The 20746-nt window shown below is 33.0% G+C and overlaps 1 protein-coding gene across 3 annotated transcripts in view; it reads right to left on the reverse strand.

Annotated features, from left to right (window-relative positions):
* Nucleotides 1-20746, reverse strand: part of LOC132708561 (small conductance calcium-activated potassium channel protein) — an 85386-nt gene that overhangs the window by 20277 nt on the left and 44363 nt on the right. For 2 of the 3 annotated variants that reach the window (XM_060680931.1, XM_060680930.1), the window contains exons 4-5: nucleotides 12885-13139; nucleotides 3445-3552 (exon numbers count right to left, since the gene is read on the reverse strand). In XM_060680931.1, the coding sequence (XP_060536914.1) occupies nucleotides 3445-3552; nucleotides 12885-13139 (363 nt within the window). The remainder of the gene's footprint in view (nucleotides 1-3444; nucleotides 3553-12884; nucleotides 13140-20746) is intronic. The other variant, XM_060680932.1, reaches the window with a different exon arrangement.

Below are 20746 nucleotides of genomic sequence, written 5' to 3' on the forward strand. Positions count from 1 at the left end.
CACAAGGGAGAGGAAAGAACCTGCATTACTAACTGTCTTTTTCTATTGAAAAGTTAGCTTCCATTCGAGTTTAGGTCGAGTTAACCGGTGCCAAGTGGTCAAAGCAAACGTACAGTGTAGAAAAAAAATGATTCTGTCATTCCGAAGTTGATGATCCAGATAAAATATTGCCAAACTGTCTGGAATAATTAGCTTTTTTAACTGGCGCATTGCTTCAAGATCGAACCGCATATTCAAAATAAACTTACGTCGGCAAACCAGTTTGAACTTGATTAAACGGAAGTTACGGTCAAATTTTATTAGCACAACGAATTTACGTCTCATTCTGCAAACAAATTCGAATTATAAATTTACCTAGCGCAAAATGCATTTATTTGATGTACATTTCCGCTTTATTATTCAATGAATTTGTATCGATTTCGATAATTATGGCCGACAATTTTACTTATTACTTATTTATTCGATTGAAGATTAATTGATGGAAATATTTCATCTGTCTTTGGTGAGTTTAAAAACAAACAGATTTTTTTCTCAGTTCATTGTTTGAAGCTAGCATCAAAATTACTTCAATAATCAATTGAATCCTCCACTAAAAAACTATAATTTAAGCTAAACAAGCGTTTTAATTAAAATGCATTTTTTTGACAATAGATAATAATCAACAGTAAAATAGTAATAAAGATCATTCTGACATTTAAAAAAAATATTTTCAAAATATCGATTTAAGACTCGTCACTATAGTAAGTAGAAACTCATAATTGATGAGCCAAAAAAAAACTCAAATATAAAATTGACGAACATTTTTTGACTCACAATGCACAACGTTTTGCATTCTAATAACTCCAAATCGGGGAGCATTCCAAATTCGTGTTTTTTTTTGCGATTCAAACAGATTTCAGATGTTTTCATTTTATGCACTACTTAGCGGACATCTCGTACCTCGAAAAAGTAGAATGCACGTGGATAACATTTTCCCTCGGAAACTTAAATTGCTTTGGGAAAATTTGGAATTTTAAAACTTCAGTTCTAACTTCGCCATCCGTAACATAGAAAAACCATGTATATTATTTTCCTTTTTAGCAAATTTTCTGCAGGCAAGATTCTACTTGAAACGGACATAAAGTTTTAATAACGAAAGTTTTTGTACTTTAAATTCCGTTTGTGCCATCACTAGTCTTTTTTTATTGTAATCGCTGGTTCTTACTAAAAACCATTGAACATTTTCTTCATATCTTGCAGCGACAGCGAAAAATTTCCGGATTTGATTAATACCTGAACAATTTTGAAACGAATTGCGTTGTGCACTATACGTACCTAATTCCTTGAAAAATTGCAACGCCATATACCTACCTATACGTTTTCCCAGCAATGCGTAAAAACTACCGGAGAAAGCTCTACTCTAAAGGTTAAGTATTTCCCGTTTCTATTTCTCCGCTTGATTCGAAAAAAATCTCTCGGAAATATTCTCTAAGGGTGCATTAATCATACTTTATACAGCTGACGTTCAGGTATTATAGATCTGTTGACACCTACAGAAATAAGTTCTGTCAAATATCTCTGGTTTTTGTATAGGCGACTAAGTGATGGATTATATTTATACGTTGGATTGGATAGTTAGCTCTTTCGATGATATAATTATGGAGTGTCGAACTGCGTTTTCGCAGTTCGATGTCGTTTCCATTTTCATATTTCCGTATTAACAAAAATGACATTTATCATGCAGAAATGCATAAGCAAAAAAAGACGCCGACGGAAATTTCACTAGATCTTACGAAGCCGGAGGCTAGCTGTCATCATCCCCTTATTTATCAACCCTGACGAAAAATTTTCCGGGCGAGAATATGTCCAAATTAGCAACGCTAATGGAAAACTTGTTGGTACAAAAATGGAAGGCATTTTAAGTTTAAGTTGGCTATTCATATTGTACAATCCGCATAATCATATACAGGGTGTCCCACAGGGACTCTCTATTTTGAAAATTAAACAGTGAATACATTATATCATTGTATTTTTATTTGTCGAAATAATTTTAAACACTATCAATTTCAAACTGGCTTGTAAAAATAATCCTGAAATCTTAAAAAAAGGAACTAAATGATAGAATCATTTCCAGAAAACGCATGCGCAATTATGAGTGGGTGCTACTATTGCATTTAAGGAGTTGTTCCAGAAGTGCGCGAGATTGCTTCAAATAACGGCAATGTCTCAACTCAGCGTGGTGCACTTTGGTTCACATAACCTCAAATATCAAAATCAATTGCATTTAAAAAAAGATCGAACTTAAAAACTAAAGATTTAGATAAAAATGGTTGATCATTGACCCAAATTCTTAGGAAATAATTAACTGTTACGATAATATCGATATGGTTAATCGGATCATAAATTTTTACTCTGTAAATTATAAAGCCACCAAAACTAACAATACTACAAAGCAGCCGCTTGAATTTTGCTTCTTTTACTGGTTAGAATATCGAAAAGGTATATTTTTAATGCAGAAATTGTTTAAAATTTGAACGACACAATTTACAATAACAATACTTTATAAATGACGTCTTCTATAAACAATTTAAAAAAATGTTAGCATATTTTTGTACGAAGGGATTGCCAAAAAAAGGAAATTGCATTTTTACTCGCAACACTTTTTATTTAATTTGCAATTGATGCATCAGAAATTAATTTTTAATCATTTTTAATGAAATAACTCAATTCAATTTAACCCAAGAGATTTTCTACAAATCGTTTGAGTTAGAAGCGAACGATCTGTATATTGCCTTCACTTTTAGACAGCCTAAAGTTTCGACTTAAAAATATATGAAATTTCGATCGATCTTCATAGATATGTTGATTGCGAAAATATGCTTTGTCACAGAAAACCGACGATTTCAAAATATAAATCTTAACGCCAGATGCTGTTATTTAATTATTATTAAGATATAAAATTAATTATTAAAATATCTAGACTACATTCAAATTCAGATTAAAAGTGGGAAAACGTCAGCCGACATGTTTGCGGCCGATTCATAATTAGAGTGAAAATTTAATTGGGTATTTGGCCACAATAATTATTCTATTCGTTAGCGGCTTTTCGTAATTCGTAAAATCAGCGACCAAACTATCTGAAGTTAATTGAAAATATGTAACCGCACTATCGTCGGGACGCATGAAAAGAAATAACGACGATGTCTCCTAAATAAGATCCAAGGTACGAAAACATTTGGCGCGAGATATGAAATAGAAAAAAAATATATAAAAATATGTGATTACCTGTTCACCTGACCGGACGCGACGAAAACCGACAACAAAGTTTCAAGTTTATTTTGCTCCAGTACGAATTATAACGACACATTTCGTTTACTTCCGTTTTTACTAGTAACGTATAAATATTTATTTGAGGTTATGTGAATAAGCGAAGGACTTTAGAGGGAGTCTATATGATCATCCAACCGTTTTAACATAGGAAACTGTATCGCTGGTGACTTCTGTAAGAGCACGCTTGAGTCTCGTCCTCCGCGCCTGCGCCATCATCTGAGAAGAAGACAGCATGCCAGAGCCCTACATAGAGAGAGGATCATAGTAGTCATCTGAATGGATACGAACAGCGGCTATTCTAAAGTTCACAGTGCCGCTCTTTCCCCTCGAGAACGGTAAAATACGAAAGGAAGATTGGCTAGATTTAAGAACAGAATCAAATAAACCATAGTCCTTTTTCCGCCATATACTTCCATAGAAAAAAAAAAACGGCGGCTTACGGATTACGTTTCGATTCTATTCTCCATGAAAATTAATATTAGAGAGAAAGTTTATATACATTGCGCCCGCATAGGTATAAAGCGCTATAGAGCGATTACGGAAAATGAAGACGAAAGTTTTAATAAATATTTTGTATTTTTACGATGAAAGCGACATTAATTTGAATTGCCAAATTCTAAAATACCTTGGCGTATGAGTTTACAATATTCCTTATCGTTGGTAGTTGAAAGTACTGTTGCTAATGTCATTTTAATATTATTGTAAAAATGTTACTTTGGTGTGCACGAAAGAGTTTTAAATTATAAATTACAAATGTAATTTTTTTCTTGGATAATGGTGAATGAACTATTACACTTCTTTCTCTCACATGCGTTTAAGCCCAGCTATTGAGTTTTTAATTCATAAATAATTATATTATTATTACTTTTGTTTAAAAAATACGTAGTTAATTCGTAGTTAAATATATCAAATTTTATTCACCAGTTTCTTCTACGATGCATTCGTTGTTTACGCATATAAGGACGTCGATTTTATGATTTATTTACCCACTTCAAATCGCTAGTGTGCTTTAAATTTTTTAATTACATCCACTGAACTTAATTGACATTTCTACTTGCTAATGTAATTTTGAAATTCGATCAAAATTGAGGATGATTTTTAATGCAAAAATTGTTTTGAAACCACTCTGTTTTAGTAGTATTGCTGCGCGGTTCTAGGTGAATTAGTGCTTTGGATAGACATATGTCATCGGCGTGTCAGATTCTTCACTGATTATTTAGCTTATCCTTAATTCTTCTTCACATTATTTCGAATTTTAAATAATTTTTCGGCGAAACTACACCCCGGTAGTTTTTATAGAACTTGGCAGATTCACCAAATCTTGTTCACACATTTTTACGTCAGATCACGTGATCATCGGACGCACCAATTAACTCCGAACCGCGTTAGCTATACTACTTGCGTTAACCGCGCAAAAACAAAAAGTTTTCACCATCATATCGAACCTCGACAGGAAAAATTATACTCGAAATTTAAAGAAACCGGCAAAAGCTTATTTTCTGGAAATCGTAAGTTAGCGACTAATGTTTGTGATTCTAATTTACTACTTGCACGAAAGGAAAGTCGCCAAATCGCAAGCGCGTGACTTTCGTTGTTTCGTCGAACCTCGAATATTGAGGTTGAGTTTAACTTCATTATTATTCATATTTCCGTGAAACATCATCGTCTTTTACCACTCTCATGCTAAAACGATAACAGAGTTTTTTTTCGTCTTCCTGTCAAAATTTTCAGGTTTTATTTTCCAATATTTGCTGCGAAGCATCTCCCGTGAAGGCTTTTATTAAAATCCTATCGTTTTCGAGAAACACCTTTATCAAAACGATAGCACTGAAAACTTGGCTCTCCGCCTAGACAGCGACAACGCTTTCAATTTATAAAATTTTCATACTTACACTTCACAAAATCGGGATAAAATTCTGTCCGGGAAATTAACCAAAAATGTTTTATTTTCGTTACACAATAAGTTATGTAACGTGCTTTTTCGAAAACTTGTTCACTTGCATCAAAAATCGGCAGTACAATTGTAATCAAAGCAAAAGGAACTAAATAAGCTTGTACTAGAAGCATAGCAATAAAGATTTTAAAACCTTATACCTGGTAAATGGGAGCATTTTTGTCTTATCCTGATTTTTTTCGAAATGGAAGTAGTGGTATAGCATATTCGCAATCTAATTTTGTGAACTTTTTTAGGAAACATAAATGAAAGGTATCTTAAACACTTCATGTAAATTATTTTCAGAATTTTTAATAAGGCATATTCGATTTTTCTAAAGATGATGAGACTCAAATACAAATTCTCTAATTACTGAAGCACACGGAAAATGCTGACGTCTAATTGTTTTTAGTGGTAAAAGTGAGCAATCAAATCAAATCAAATCTTCGTAACTTTTGTATTTTTAGATTCAGGAGGTTGTTCTACACAGGATGGGGCTATTTTTGCATTTTAAACATTTTCATTTAATTTTTAGCCTAGTGATGGGAAAAATTGTGGATGAAATGTTTTTTCCTTATTTGTCTAATGGCAAATAGTATGTATTGTAATGAACTAATATAATTACCAGGTTGTTTCAAGTGGAAACAAACACCTTTTGTAATCTGCACTGTTTAGCAAAATTTTGAAAAACCGTTAAAAAATAAACGCACAGGAAGTAAAAAACAGATCAGTAAATATTTGTTATAGAAGTAAAATGTTTTGCCACTATGATTATTGGCTTTGTCGTGATATTGATATGAATTATCATAGAAAACAATGGAGAAAAACTTGATATGCAAAGAAAAAGCAGATCTTTTTTGTTTTAATTCACATGTAATTAAACCGATTAGAATTTAGATACGGTGCTTATAGATTTTGAACTGTCTAAAGTATACAACATGTTGTTGTTGTTTTATCATGCTAAAAAAGTTGATATGCTTTTGGGATACGAGAAATGCACTAAAAACTTTCAACTAACAGGAGCATTGAACGTGTATACCAATGTATATATAAGATGTGGGCGCCATAAGTGCTTTTTACAGAAAACTCTGCATTAATTATCAATAAAAAAAGAGTCAGAATTTATTATTTATTAATTTCCCGAAACAATTAATTACATTAAATGTTATTTGCCATTAGCCAAATAGGAAAAAGTTTCATTTAGAATTTATCCATCGGCCCGGCAAATATTATTTATTGTGCTCATAGTCGCCTAGACAAGATTTTCAACATTAAATAAATTTAAAAAAATAACAAAAAAGGTTGGGAAAGACGTGTCGATCCTACGAATAATTTCCTGAATCCAAAAATGGAAGACGCATATGTTGTGCGATTTTAAATTCAAAAATAGAGCCTATTGTCTCCAAAAATTGCACATTGGGCCTTGGTTAAGCGATGTAAATTTTTAATCGCTAGGTCAAACCGTTTAAAAGTAATCAAAGTGTTTCCACCTTCTCCTATTACTCTGTAGCTATACAAAAAGGGGGTAAAATAAATTAAGTATTTAATTTTAACATCGAAGCTATGTAGCATGAGAATTGAACGCGCACCTCATAATTTCATGTTCCCGTGAATACTCATTGTTGATATTAAATTTTCCTGCTGTTTCTTGATTAGAAACCGTCACACACCTATTGTGCAATATATTTAGAAAGCGTTGATATTGCACATTTCAATGAACGCGCCCTAAAACGGAATAACGAAATTTTCGCAAACTTCCTACTCCGAAAATTCAAGCTAATTATATCGGAGAATGAAACACGGGTTCTGGAAATAATGAAGTACAAGTTTAGCGATACTAAAAGAGGGAAATGTGTCGGTTTCGTTCTCTTGCGTTTTTACCGCCCGGGTATAAATAGGTTTCCGCTCTCAACAAGTTTTTTTTTTCGGACGGGCAGTCAATATTTGCTAACTTTTATCCCGCTGGTAATTTGTAGAGAAAGGCACTACAAACATGCTCAAATGTGTCTAAATATATCTTGCGGAGCTCACATTTGACCCGCGTTTTTGCCATGATCGGAAAAATGGCGAAGGAGTTTTATTTTCGCACTTTCTCGTCGTATTCGTTTCTGTATCTCTTCCTAATTATAGTGACACTTGGGTTAATGGCTGATAAAATTCAAAAACCAACAGAACTTCGCGTATTCAAATACAGCCCGAATAAAAATCCTCTAACGACTCAAAGCGCATCGTTGATTTGGAATAGATAAAATTCTAATAAAGCGTTCTATTGTTGGTTGAAGATAGACTGATATAATAAATAATAATGATATCTACAAATCATGAATTTTCAGAACATTATTATGGTTTTTCAACAGGGTTAGTTCGTAGTAATTTTGCGTAACTTGAAAATAATGGTTTAATATCCATGAAAATAGATACTAAAACCACGGCCTCCAAGTCGTAAACCCTAAATGTTCAGCGACAACAAAACAAATTTATTTTGAGCGAAAACTTAAACTGAATAGAGCCTTAAAATGGTTTGAAAACATTAAAACAATAATTTGTTACACAAAAACCGAGGGTTTATTTGTAAAAAAATACATTTTTGTTCAATGGCGACACATTGATATGCGGAACATTAAGCAGAAAAGGGTGCTAAAGGGTTAAAAAAATTCCTGCTGATAACGTTTTTCATTTAATGGATCCATAAAAATGATTTAGTGCTATATCAGCTCGCAATTGTTTTTGGCATCGTATTTCACAGAGATAGTGTAACCATTTGCTGCAGATTTTTTCTATGTATTAATTAATAATTGATTCAGGAAGCAGTAAGGTAATAAATTATATTAATGACATTAAACGATGATAACGTTTAAACCACACTTACATGGGAATTATTTTTAACTTTGAGTTAGGATTCCAACTAAAGTGGTCTTTAAAAACACCTCGTTCGGCCTGAAAAATAACTGGAAAAGTTTATTTAACAAGATGGCATAATAATTTTTCGAATAAAAAAAATCATGCCGTGTTTTCCATTTCGGTGGGAATTCAAACTCGGAAACTTCATGTAAATACGTTTTAGAGCCCGTGGCTAAATTATATAGCTCCCCTTTTGGGATTGAAATAACCGCGGGATGATATTTTTCATTATTTATTTGCAATTTACTTTTATTTTTTCGCGACTTCGTAATATTTCTTCATTAACTCGGTCCTTGTTCCACGCTAGAATAAAATTTTACAGAAACAATTACATCGTCGTGCTGAAATTGGGTAAATACGATTTTTTCCCAACGGGAATGAATAAATAAAACGTGAAGACAATCAAAGTGTCATCAGTTCCTACCCCTATGGTAATATCAAAGAAAAATTTAACATTTCACCGGTAGAGTTGGCCCTAAGCATATTCGACAATAAAATACATGTATTCAGGAAACGTAAAAATCCCTCCCTGCTTGGAGACAACCGACGAATTTCCTGTTTTGAAACATTACGATATATTTTTTAAGGCTTAAAAATTCCAATACCCACGATAAAATAAGTAGTTTGTATATTGAAAATTTTATCATTAATTACGTGTTAAATGTCGCAAGTTTTCTTTCCAAATAAATTAATAAGGTCAATTAAATCATAATATAATCTGATGACCCTCTCTGCGCTGGACGCATTTGACCCTCAAACTAACTAAAGGAGAAAACCAGAAAAACAAAGTGATATGTTTCTAACACGTGTACAAATACTCCCAAAGGAGATGACAATGACAAAGGTTGATCTCTAGAATAAAAAAGGTTTTAGTAATCGATATTAAGAGAGAAACATTTTTCACGGGTATTGGTTTTCCCACATAAAACGCTCGAAAACTTAGGGATTTTATTTGTTGTCTTACTGCAATTATGGATGGCTGTTATGGCTTTATTTTTTTGCCCCACGTATAACAGGTACCTCTACTTTGTCAAAGTTCGTGATGGCTCTTGGCGTGGTTTTTAGTTCCTAAATTAGGGTGACACTAATTTGCACACAATAGAAAGATGGTAGGTAGTTCATAAGAGTATATAATATATAAATTAAGGATTTTATATATAAATATTTACACACTTAAATAAATTAGCAAAGCACAAATATGAAATAACAGACATGAATATTTCGACCCTCATTAAAATGATACAGATGAAATAATTTAAGATATTAATTATTCTAAGATCAAGTGAGAATAATATGAATAATAATAATAAATTGTAAAAACTATTATTATCTAAAACAGTCTGCTATTAACAATACAACTTCATTTTAAAATTTCATTCAACATGTTGTGAGTTGATAGATGAACTATGGTCGAGTTAAGCAAAATAATAATAATAACAAGTTGGTTTTTATTTAAAGTAAGCCATTTTTTTCCATTGGCATTATCCATGACTATAACAGACCCGGGTAGTCCTCAGAAACATCAACATTCATGCCTTTGGGATAGTCGCCAATTCGTTTTGATTGAAATGCTCCCACCACCATTGACAAATCCATTTTTGCTCCAATATGAGTAATTATTAATCTTTTACCAATCCTTCCATGAAAGTTTGCGTCGCGCTTTTTCAGTTTTCATCCTTCCGTGTTTTACCAACGGTATATCATTCATTTACCCAAGTATCGTCGAGATGCAAGATATTTTTGTTTTGTGTCTTCTGATGTCAGTCTTCTTTTCTTCCGGAACTTCCCTTTGGTAACCTGATATGGTTACCAAAGTTTATCCTCGTTTATAAGTCGATATATTGTTGACTGTCCAACTCCAATCATATTCTAACACATTTCAACTATTTGTTAAACAAGAGAAAAATAAACACCTAAGATGGAACTGAAAGCAAGATGAGAGATGCAAAATCGAAAATATCCGGAATCTGTCCAAATATTAACAGGTCTAGTTATTTAGGCGATCGCAGCATTTTAAACATGTACCGCATTTACAAAATCCAATAAATAATTTGCCTCATTAAAATCCTATCAGGATTTCGAACGTAGCAGGACAAATTGCTAATAACCTGCACGCCCAATATTCAATAATCCATCAATAATACTATTTCTCTTTGATCACAAGTATAATAAATGTCGATGAAATTTCTCAACACGGAATTCGGTGGTAATTTCATTAGATTGCTTACTGAAATACATCGAATCAGGACATTTTTGAACCAAGCTAAAACTAACCAAGGGTTATCGGTTTTGAATAACAATCTGTTTTATCTATACGCTACAATGTCGTTTTCGAATGGGGCTAGTTTGGTGGAGCAACGCGCATGATAATTAAATAGCAGAATTGTGTAATTGTTTCAATGAAAACTAATCAGCTTGCGCAACACGACCGTAATTGAGAGCAACAAGTTATTGTTTACCCCTTAAAAAACACATTAATTTTATTAAAAAAAGAGTCGATTTTTTAGTTCAATGTTTTAAGAAATTTTAGGAGTAATAGTAGTCAATAGCCACCAAACATATCTGACCAAGTGGGGCTTGGCTTTAGCGTTAAACGATTTTGGATTGATAGGTGTGAAAATGTAAATTATTATTATCATTATATGAGGAACACTAACCCAATGATTCCATGGTTATGCGTTTTCCCAAGCGCTGATGTAACTTTGATTATGAGAAAACCGCCAAAATATATGTAGAAACAACGTAACAACACCAGAAATGTTTTTTTTTTCACAAAACAAAATTAAATATTAAATAAATGCAAATGGCATTTTAGCAAGCAAATTCCGTGATAATAAACCTTAAATCTCCAGCATTTGCAGAAAGAACATTGTTATTCACCTTACTCAATAATGCAATCCTGTAAACAGGAAAAAGAACGTTTGGAATCGGGAATTCCGTAGAGACTTGCCAAAACATAAATTTACACCAAACCTTATGTCTCGCAGTTTTTGGGTGAAAATACATTTTCCACATTCTTTTCAAATATCAACTTTATCCACGGTCTATTATTTTATTCGAGGCATGTCTAGCCAACCCAATAACGCCAAGTCGCTATTCATTGATTTTTTACAACTATTTCCAAAAGCCACCGGAAACACCCTCGTCATTGTCAGTCTACATCTCTAATCAAGTCAAATGTACGAAGGGTTATCTTAAATATTTAATAAATGCAATTCTCCCTTCGACGGATTAATCATTAAAATGTTTTCCACCCCCTAAAACGCCGGTTTTGAATTTGTTTTTTTTTTGCGAAAATAGTGATTTTTTTTCTCGCTAGTCGCTATAAAAACTTTCGGGTATTCATGAATCTTTTATAAAACGTTCCCCGATGACGATTGCAAAGTTTTCCGAGGTGATAAAAACGGGGCGAGGTTAAACAGTACGCGGGGTTTTCTTTTCACGGAAAATGAAATAAGAAGGGGACCAAACCGGATCCGGCATTTTCCCATCAAGATCAATAACGACGGCCGGAATACTGATTTATTTCTTAATTTCGTCCTATTACGTCATTTCGATTCTAATCGATAGTTCTGCAAGTTGCTACAGTTACGGTTAGAGTCGATCAATCAAAATCATATACACCAGAACATTGCGGCAGTTTGTTTGATCTGATTGAGACAACAACATCCTCAATTGACTAAATTGTGGCTTACACGCAATGGGCCGATAGCCTCCGACGTTTCGTTTAATTTTCGTAGCACGTAGCACTCAAAACTCAGTCAGTAAGTGAAACCTGTTTACTTAGAGATAAAATGCAATGAAAAATGTTTCCTGTTCCTATTAAAAAATCCAACCACAATCTGAAGATAAATAAAATACAAGGGAACTAACAAATGTATAATACCGCTGTCTTTCGATCATCTATTTATTAGTATGATAAAGAACACTACCTAGAGCGCATATATTTTACATACTTTATAACGAGAAACTCATCCTACTACCTTTAGTGTTTAATACCCTTCTGCGTGGCTAGAATTACTCCCCACAACTAAGCTCCATTATACGAACGGAAAATTCATCAGCTTTTCTTAATAAGCTTAAACGAGTTTACAAGGGGTAAAACCTAAAACTGAGGGCTGAAAAAATTATTATTTTATCAACGCCTTAAATGGAATTTGTATTAGATTATTATATTAGAAACAACGTTTTCTGTTACTTAGAGTTACTGCTTGTCCATAAACTATTCAAGACATACAATGATGACGTTGCAACAGCACGGAAGAGTGAAATGAAATGAATATTGACTAATGAATTCAAAAAATATTTCTAAAACGAGGCATCTATGAATTCGGTCGGCATAGATGAATATTGGATCCAAGGCATTATCGCACTATTGACTGAATAATCCAGTATTTTGATGAACCAAGGGAAAACGGGTCCAAACGAAACAGCGACATATTAAAGACACATTATCAAGGAAGATTTCTGGGAAAGGAGAACGACGAATCGATAGAAACTACGAGGGATCCTTCTGTCGATGCATACCAAGTCCAAAGGAGCATTTGCTATTGCCGGAAAGGGACCTTTTGGTGCTTAAAACGAGCAGTATATATTTTTTTCATCATTCAGAAATCGACTACTTACTTTTGCCGTAATGGTTGCATAGCTGTAGATCGGAGCTAATGTTTTGCGTTTTAATATTACAGATTCGGCATTTTCAACTTAATATAAGTTGAGAACGAACCACGCACGATCATACCTGACGGAAATTACGCATAGCGCCGCTGATTCTTAACGAATCGGCAGCAATGCCCGCGATTCCTCCTTCTCCGTGGTCTCTTAGTTGTCTTAAGGAAGTAGATGGATGGGCAGCCGCCCCAGAATGGTGTGCGCAACTTGTTGCGCAACATGGGGCGACTGACGCTTCCGGTTGTGAACTTTGTCGAATTACTCTAGAGCCTGGAAGGGCGGTTACTATCGACGCGGGGGCGACTGGACACGAGCTGCATGACACCTGGAATATTACCGAACAAGTGCAATGAAAATGTATTCGGTAATGTGGTCGTGTCCTCTGCTAAACTGATCAACGATTGGCCACAACTCCACGTAAAATCGTTCTTTGTTAACGCTCCAAATCTGGAAAACATTTTGCAACCCTAAGGTGATTGATTATTCGTTGACCGGCGTTGTGTGGTCTATCCTTGATCACTACCATCTTCAGCTATCGACAAAGTTGATAAATAAAAATAATTATATATTTACACAGGTCGAATTAGTTTATTGTCAGGTGGGATACTCAGTATTAGAAAACTATTGGATTCCTCCTGCGCCGGTTTTTGCTTAGTCGAAACTGAACTGAAACAGTTTCAGTCAAGCTCTGAAGAAGCCAACCTTATGATTGGCGAAACGTCAGCAATTTCGACTAACCAAAAACCGACGCAGGAGGAATCCAGAAGTTTTGTAAAAAGCATTACAGTAGCCAATGGAAGTTTCTTTGAAAAATTAATTAACGAAGCTATTTTAAAATTCGATAATGTTTTAAATTGACACAAGCCCATATTAAAATAGAACCTAGTCTAATTTGAGTTTTGGAAGATTTTAATTCGGAGTACCACAAATTAAATTTGAACAAATGTTCAGATTTTTACAGTTTTTAATGATTTAGGACAGCTATTCGGACACCTAGTAACAGAGTTTTAATAACCGCATCGACACATTTAAACCCAATTGGTCAATTTGTTAATCTCCATAGCTTCCAACAAATTTGGTTTTTTGCTTTTTGAATGATTATGCAAAATGTCAAAGTAGCGTCAACAGTAAACAGACGTCCGGTATTTGATGTATACGAAATTAAATAAACCATTACTGTCAATAGCCACTACTGAGATATTGAAACATTACCCGTTTGACACTCTGTATACTTATACTTCTACTAGAGAAATCAAATTAACTAAAAAATGTTCTCTAAATGTCAAACTATTTATTAAAATATTCGATGGCAAATAGTCATAAGCATTTTTTTATTTAACTTTATTATTTATATGCCATTTTCAATGTAAATTAGAGCTATTTTTATATTGAGTTGTGCCATTTTAAAATAATAAGGCATTTTGTTGCAATTATTTGCCTAACAAGCCACCGGTCGCGATAAGATATAATCCTGTCAAGTTCTGCTACTATTGCTAAATAAAAATAATGATATGCAAAACCAACTATTTATTGGGTTATGTATATTATAAATTATATTATATATTATATATAATATATATTATATTATATATATAATATATATTATATTATATATTATATATATGCTACAATAAACTGATACACACTGCATACAAAAAAGAATATTACCAATTAATTCGACGATGTCAATAGCGTTTGCGGTAGTTTTGCTTAGTTGGATACATTAAGTGGAATTGGTGGGTGAGTGTGTAAAATATGGAAAGAAAAGAAAAGTGCAGAAAGTGGATAAAAGGCCAAAAGACAAAGATAGACAACAGTGCTCTGGAGGTTAACTTCACTTTGTACAAGTAGCAGTTGAATTAACATCTAGCAATATAATACAGGTTATCATCAAAATACACGAGGTACTAAACAATGTGCAGGGAAACTTACGATCAAAGTACCGCAGCATTTATCGTTTACGAATTAGGATGCTGCTTTTAAGACCATCGTATGTCTTGCCTTTGTCTTAAAACGTAAAATTAAGGAACTAAAAACGTCTAAGCAGCGAAATCTTGAATACCTACTAAAAAAATTAACAAAAAATGTATGGAGATGGAGTTGGCTTTTAGATTAAGTTATTTCAAGGGGCTTTCCACAAAAAATCCAATTTAAAAAACAAAAAACGCATTTCTGAAAAGCGGAAAACCCCTTCGGTGTGTTAAAAACTTATAGCATGAGTTCAACGAAAGAATAAACTCAAAATTAAATTGAGATATGTTGGTGTTATGTTGGATCACCTACCTAGTAGCCAGAATTTTCAGCCGTGACACGTGTGAATTTTTTAACAACCTCGCGGTCACTGAATATGGACGATCTCTTTCATTCGTAAGTTTGTGGGTTCACAACTACGGAGCCAGTTTTCTTATGGCTTTACTTCGTTTACTAGGGAATTGTGAAAGTGCATTATCCTAGCGCTAAATAGGATTTAAATGCATAGGAGGCATACGTTACGGTTTATTTAATATCCATAATATATTCTTAGCATAGTTAGCGATTTATTATTTAAATTGTTTTAGTTGCAGCAGCACAAATTAATTTCGTAAAATTAAATATATAAAGGAGGATTCGAAATTGCATCTAATAAAATGACTGTTAAAACTAAAGGCGCAATTTCTCAATTCGAAAATCAAGGGCTAAGTACTCCCTAGGATAGTGTCTAGCTCCCCTGATTTTCGTGCTTTTTATTCATGATCTGCCAGAATATATTTCTAAATTCTTAGTTTTTCAATAAGGCGACGATACAATTGTATCTGATAAATTTTCTAACTCTTCTTGACTACATACAAATTATGCGTGTTGAATTAAGTGTAGATTGCAAAAATGAGAATGTCTCGAAATTTCAAGGATAAGTCAAACTAAATTGCTCTTTTGACAATCAACTTTCTCTGTGTCAGTATATCGACTCTGTTTAAAACTCAATAAAAACTTAGTTATGTCAAGTTCTCCTTACTGCCAGGCCATTAGTAAATGTTTCCTACGCTTTGGTCGTCGCAACAATATGTTCATAAAACTAAATAGAAGTTTGAAGGAAGTTTTCATAATTACACCGACCACAAGAAGTAGAAACATTTTCTGCATTCAGCTACTTCATCATGAATATTTTAAAGAATGCGTATAAAAAAGTTCAAAAAACACTTTTAGGCAATTTTATCTAACAATACATGTTACTCTTACACATACAAAATAAAAAATATTACATCTCAATGTAAAAATAAAAATATATTTGGGTTGCTGTCGTATAAGGGCACTGTTTTTTTTTTCTTTCATTTGAATGAATCTGTGAAAATTGTATGTTGTCCTTTCTTATCTCTTTTTTCTATAACCTTGTTCCTCTATGTTTCTTTTGTAGTGTTCGGAACTACATAAATACTTATCCATTCGTCTAATAACAATACAATTTGCATACAAATAAGTACTCATTTTCCAGTGGTACCACCAAATTGGTATTCTAACATTCTAACACTTATTTAGTGATTCGCGTAATATTAAGTGTTAGACAAGTGATAATAGACCATTCTAACATCGATACTTCAAATTAACCCTGGAATAATTTAAGAATGTTGCGAATAATAAATAACATTAAAACCATTCAATAATTGATTCGCAAGTCGTTAGAGTATTTTTATCAGGTCCGATATAAACACATCGCGATATTAAACTATCCGGTCGACACCAACTTTAACTAGAACATTCGCCATTGCTGCGTGTTTGCTTTTCGGTTATCATGTGTCAAAAATAATAAAAAACCTCTACATCAATTGCAATGGCCAATAAATAACAAAAGGATCGGCCCAATCTCAAGTTCTCGCCCCAACAAATCGCTCTTGAATGGGCTCGACAGATATTTTACCTCTACTCGAATGTTACTGCATTATTTATTAGCAAATTTGCTGTCTATTTTCGAAAGGAGTTTTTATTTTTGCACAATAATTACGTGTAAAAGAACTCCATCAAAAACTACATGAGAAACAAAAGCAAAATGGACTTTTATAAATATCGATAGATTTCGATACTGATTTGGTCCTATTTTTAACACGGCAATGCCCTATTGCAGTTCTGGTTACACCACACAGAAATACGTTGCCATACAAACAGAATTTCTGGTTAACGATTTTCCAAGATAAAACGAACTACAAATAAGCCGAACTTTTCCAATATTCCACAAATCCGATCATTATTGGATACGTTTCGCGCTTTCTGCTTGGAGTTCGCAACTGATGTTTCGGCCGATTTTTGATGATCCGCGACTTGATCCGATCCGCCAATTTGTTGAAGTTAAAAAATGATCAGCGTTGATCACCGTAGTTTGCGATGCGCACAATTCGCTACCGATTTTTAAGTGACTACGTATAAATCTTTTGTTCTACGACGAGTGGGGTAATAATACAACGCTCAAATTTTCGAGTGGATTCTAAATTGGAAGCGCCATTGTATTCGAAATGTGCTCAGAACTTTGTTGGCTTTTGAATTATTTTTAGAATATAGAATTGAAAAGATACGAAAGAGGAAATCTATATACCAAGTCGACGTAATTATTTTATCCGACTCCCGTTCTATACAGGGTAGCAAAATAGTGCGACAAAATACAATTTCTCTCTTATTTAGCACTTTTCCAAAATAAATCCTTCATATATGTTAGCATAATATGATTATTAGGAAAATATTTCAAACTTTCCTATATCTATCCATCCGCATTCGTTTTTTTTTATCATTTTGAAAAATACGTTAATCTATCGTGAATATAAAATTAATATTTGAAATTTAAATAATGGATTTAATTCAATTTAATTGTTCAAAAATACATTTTATTATTGACAAATAATATTATTTCTGTTTTTACTTACCATTTCGGTATCAGCCAATACAGAATGAATATAAAACCAAATTTACGTTTACGTTTACGACAAAGCAAGAAATAAGAGTTATTATTTCTAGAGACATGTCACATTGTGTACTCAATAAGGTAGTATTAGTCGGATTATTGTACAGGTACATATTTAGTCGTATCTTTGAAGAAAAATTTTAATCTTTTTTACTATGTCAACATTATTCTTTAGTAATTAACGAATATTGGCCCTTAACGGCTGATTTCTGGCAAATGAACTTCTTATTGTGGTTTACCAAAAAAATCATAGTAATAAAAATGTATTTTTAATTATGCAGGATATTAAATCTACTTTTCAATTTCAAACGTATGTGTTTTGTTTTATATTCAGGACTCACTGGATAGCGACAAATTAACGTATTTTTGTAAATGATTAATAAAAGCGTACCAAGATGTATAGAAACTTTAACAAGAGTCCTTCAAAATATGTCCTTCAACATTCAAAAACAATTACGGTATCATATAAAGGTTTAACAAGTATATGTTTTTGTATTATTTTTCCTTTAGGGAACAGTCTATAACATTGAAAAAATTAAAATGTAGGCTTTCCGATTCTATACAAAACTCGTTCGAACGATTTTTGGAAATTGTGCTAAATAGAAGCGATAATAAGTATCACGTAACGATCCGATACTGCTCACGAAAGTTGTTTACTAATATCGAAAAAGGTACAGCGAGTTATTTTAAGTTAAATGAATTTAAATTGATCTTCAACGCGGCAAATAATCTATATTCAATTATAGAGACAATGGAAAGGCACTCATTGACGTAGGAAATTAATCAAATATTAATATTCTAGATGCATTTGTGTTTACTCCAACGCCACGCTTTAATGGGAACTTTTACTGATTTCCTTACTCGTGGCAAATTTATATCAATTGATACATCCGTTCGCTTTGCAGCGCTGCGTATTTGTCGAGTGCAATAATAAAAGCAAATTTCAATTTAAATAATGTTCAACGTTAAAAGTTGTTGCAAATGTATTAAATTCTTCATTTCTTACATAGCTGTATACAAGTTGCACTCGAAATGACAAAAAATATTTTTTTAAGCAATTCTCGAAACTCGATATCAGTATTATACGATATGCAGTTGCGGAATAATTTTATCTCACCCCCGTTGCAATAAAAATATGCTGAAGCTATTGAAATCAAAGAGAGGGAAGCGAAATGAAACGTCCCTTTCTTCAAAATATAGGATTAAATTTGTCGCAGTTATTTGTATACAAGTTTTCACCTTCGTTAGTAACCGGCGTAATATTTTCAACCAATCACAATCAATCAACACTAACCAAACCACATTGTACAGGAAAATACTTAAGTGAAATCAATTGTATTTTAATAATTTCTGGGCAATTACGTCCAAATATCAAAATCAGCAGAATAATCAAGAAAATTCAGGTGACTTTTTGTCTGGCGACTTAAAAAAGCAGACGGCTGCTTTGAGATTTTCATTACAATCAAACTTGATTTTTTTATAAACCAAACCGATGAACGGTCCACATTTTAGGAAATCTTATTCATCCTAAACTACCACATTAATTTTAATGAATAATAATAATGCCATAATTTCAAATTTCCCTCATTTCATTCTTGTCCCACCCCCGTTTGACGCGTATACAAAAATACACCATTCTCATGGTTGAAATGGTCGAGCATTTGGCTCAGGTAAACCATGAATGGGGATGGAGATTTTGATTTTGCACCGAACAGTAATCATAACAATTTATTTAAAATAGTTTTTTTAACGTAATTTTGGCAGGCGTGCATGCATTAAGGAAGAACTACATATAAACAATACGTGAGCACTGCAGCACACTAACTTAATCGGAAACCTATACATTTAGAGCAAGACAGAAGATTTAACAACGCAAAATACGGGACGGAAAAAAACAATATTCGCATATAACAACCAATATAGAAGATTAATAAAAAGATGACTTCGCAAGTACGCGAAATATATGAGGGACAGTGACAGACAAATTTTTTTCTAGAGTCGAAGACTGCCCTTAAGTAAAAAACGGCAAAAGCTAGATGATTCGAGTCGAGAAATCTATCGCCATGATTTATAATGCGGCAATGATCAATCGATGCGACGAGGAAAATAAGAGGATAAATCTCAAATGCAAATATTGTATTTTCTCAGCGCAAAATATTGCACAATAAATAAACGAAATACGTCGGTTTAATGCCGTATAAAGATATCGTTGTTCTACTTTTGAAATCTGCAGTTTACAGTTGCATGATCCGAATTTGATTTCATCGGATACGCGAAAAATTATAATACGAACTCGAATTCGTCGAAAAGTTCCTACTGGATATCGAGTTTTCAGTTTATCTCGAAAGTTAGCCAACAATAATTCGTATTTTCCTTGAAAACAAAGACTCTTCGCCTTAGACGCGGGTATAATGTTATGTGCATAAAAGTTGGACTCAAAATACGAGAAACAAATTTTGAATAATTCACCAATATTTTTACCAGTGAAACGGGTAAAATATTTAGCAGGTATCTCTCCGTATCTAATGGTAAAATACCAATTTTATATTTTCTTCCTCTTCTCTTTTACACTGACAAATCTTATATGAAATACGCGTCAAACAAATTTAGTTCTCCATAAATTTATTCACGAAATAGAACTTGTTCTAATTTTAATATTTCGGTTCAAATTTTTGTGTCAGTTCAGTAATGCCAACTCAAAATGGAGTAATTATACAATCACTTTCGAGAGTGTAGTATATTGATAAAAACAGAACCAGTGGAGTTTTTGTTCGTATTATTCTTATTATTATTATAGCATACTATTTCACACTTTTGTTTAGATATAACCAATTTCTAGAAGGAAAAAAAAATGTTTACTTCAAATGAATTGACGAAAATCGCGCACAAGTAGCTTGCTTGAATATTTTCAACCAAAACGCGTAACTTATTTATTTAGGTAAAAAGTCATCAAGGAAGAATGTAATGGTAGCTTTTGAATTGTTGCACGAGTTTGAGAAGTTACGATT

The sequence above is a fragment of the Cylas formicarius genome, unplaced genomic scaffold (genome assembly GCF_029955315.1).
Source record: "Cylas formicarius isolate icCylForm1 unplaced genomic scaffold, icCylForm1.1 PGA_scaffold_12__32_contigs__length_19106922, whole genome shotgun sequence".
NCBI classification, from domain to species: Eukaryota; Metazoa; Arthropoda; class Insecta; order Coleoptera; family Brentidae; genus Cylas; species Cylas formicarius.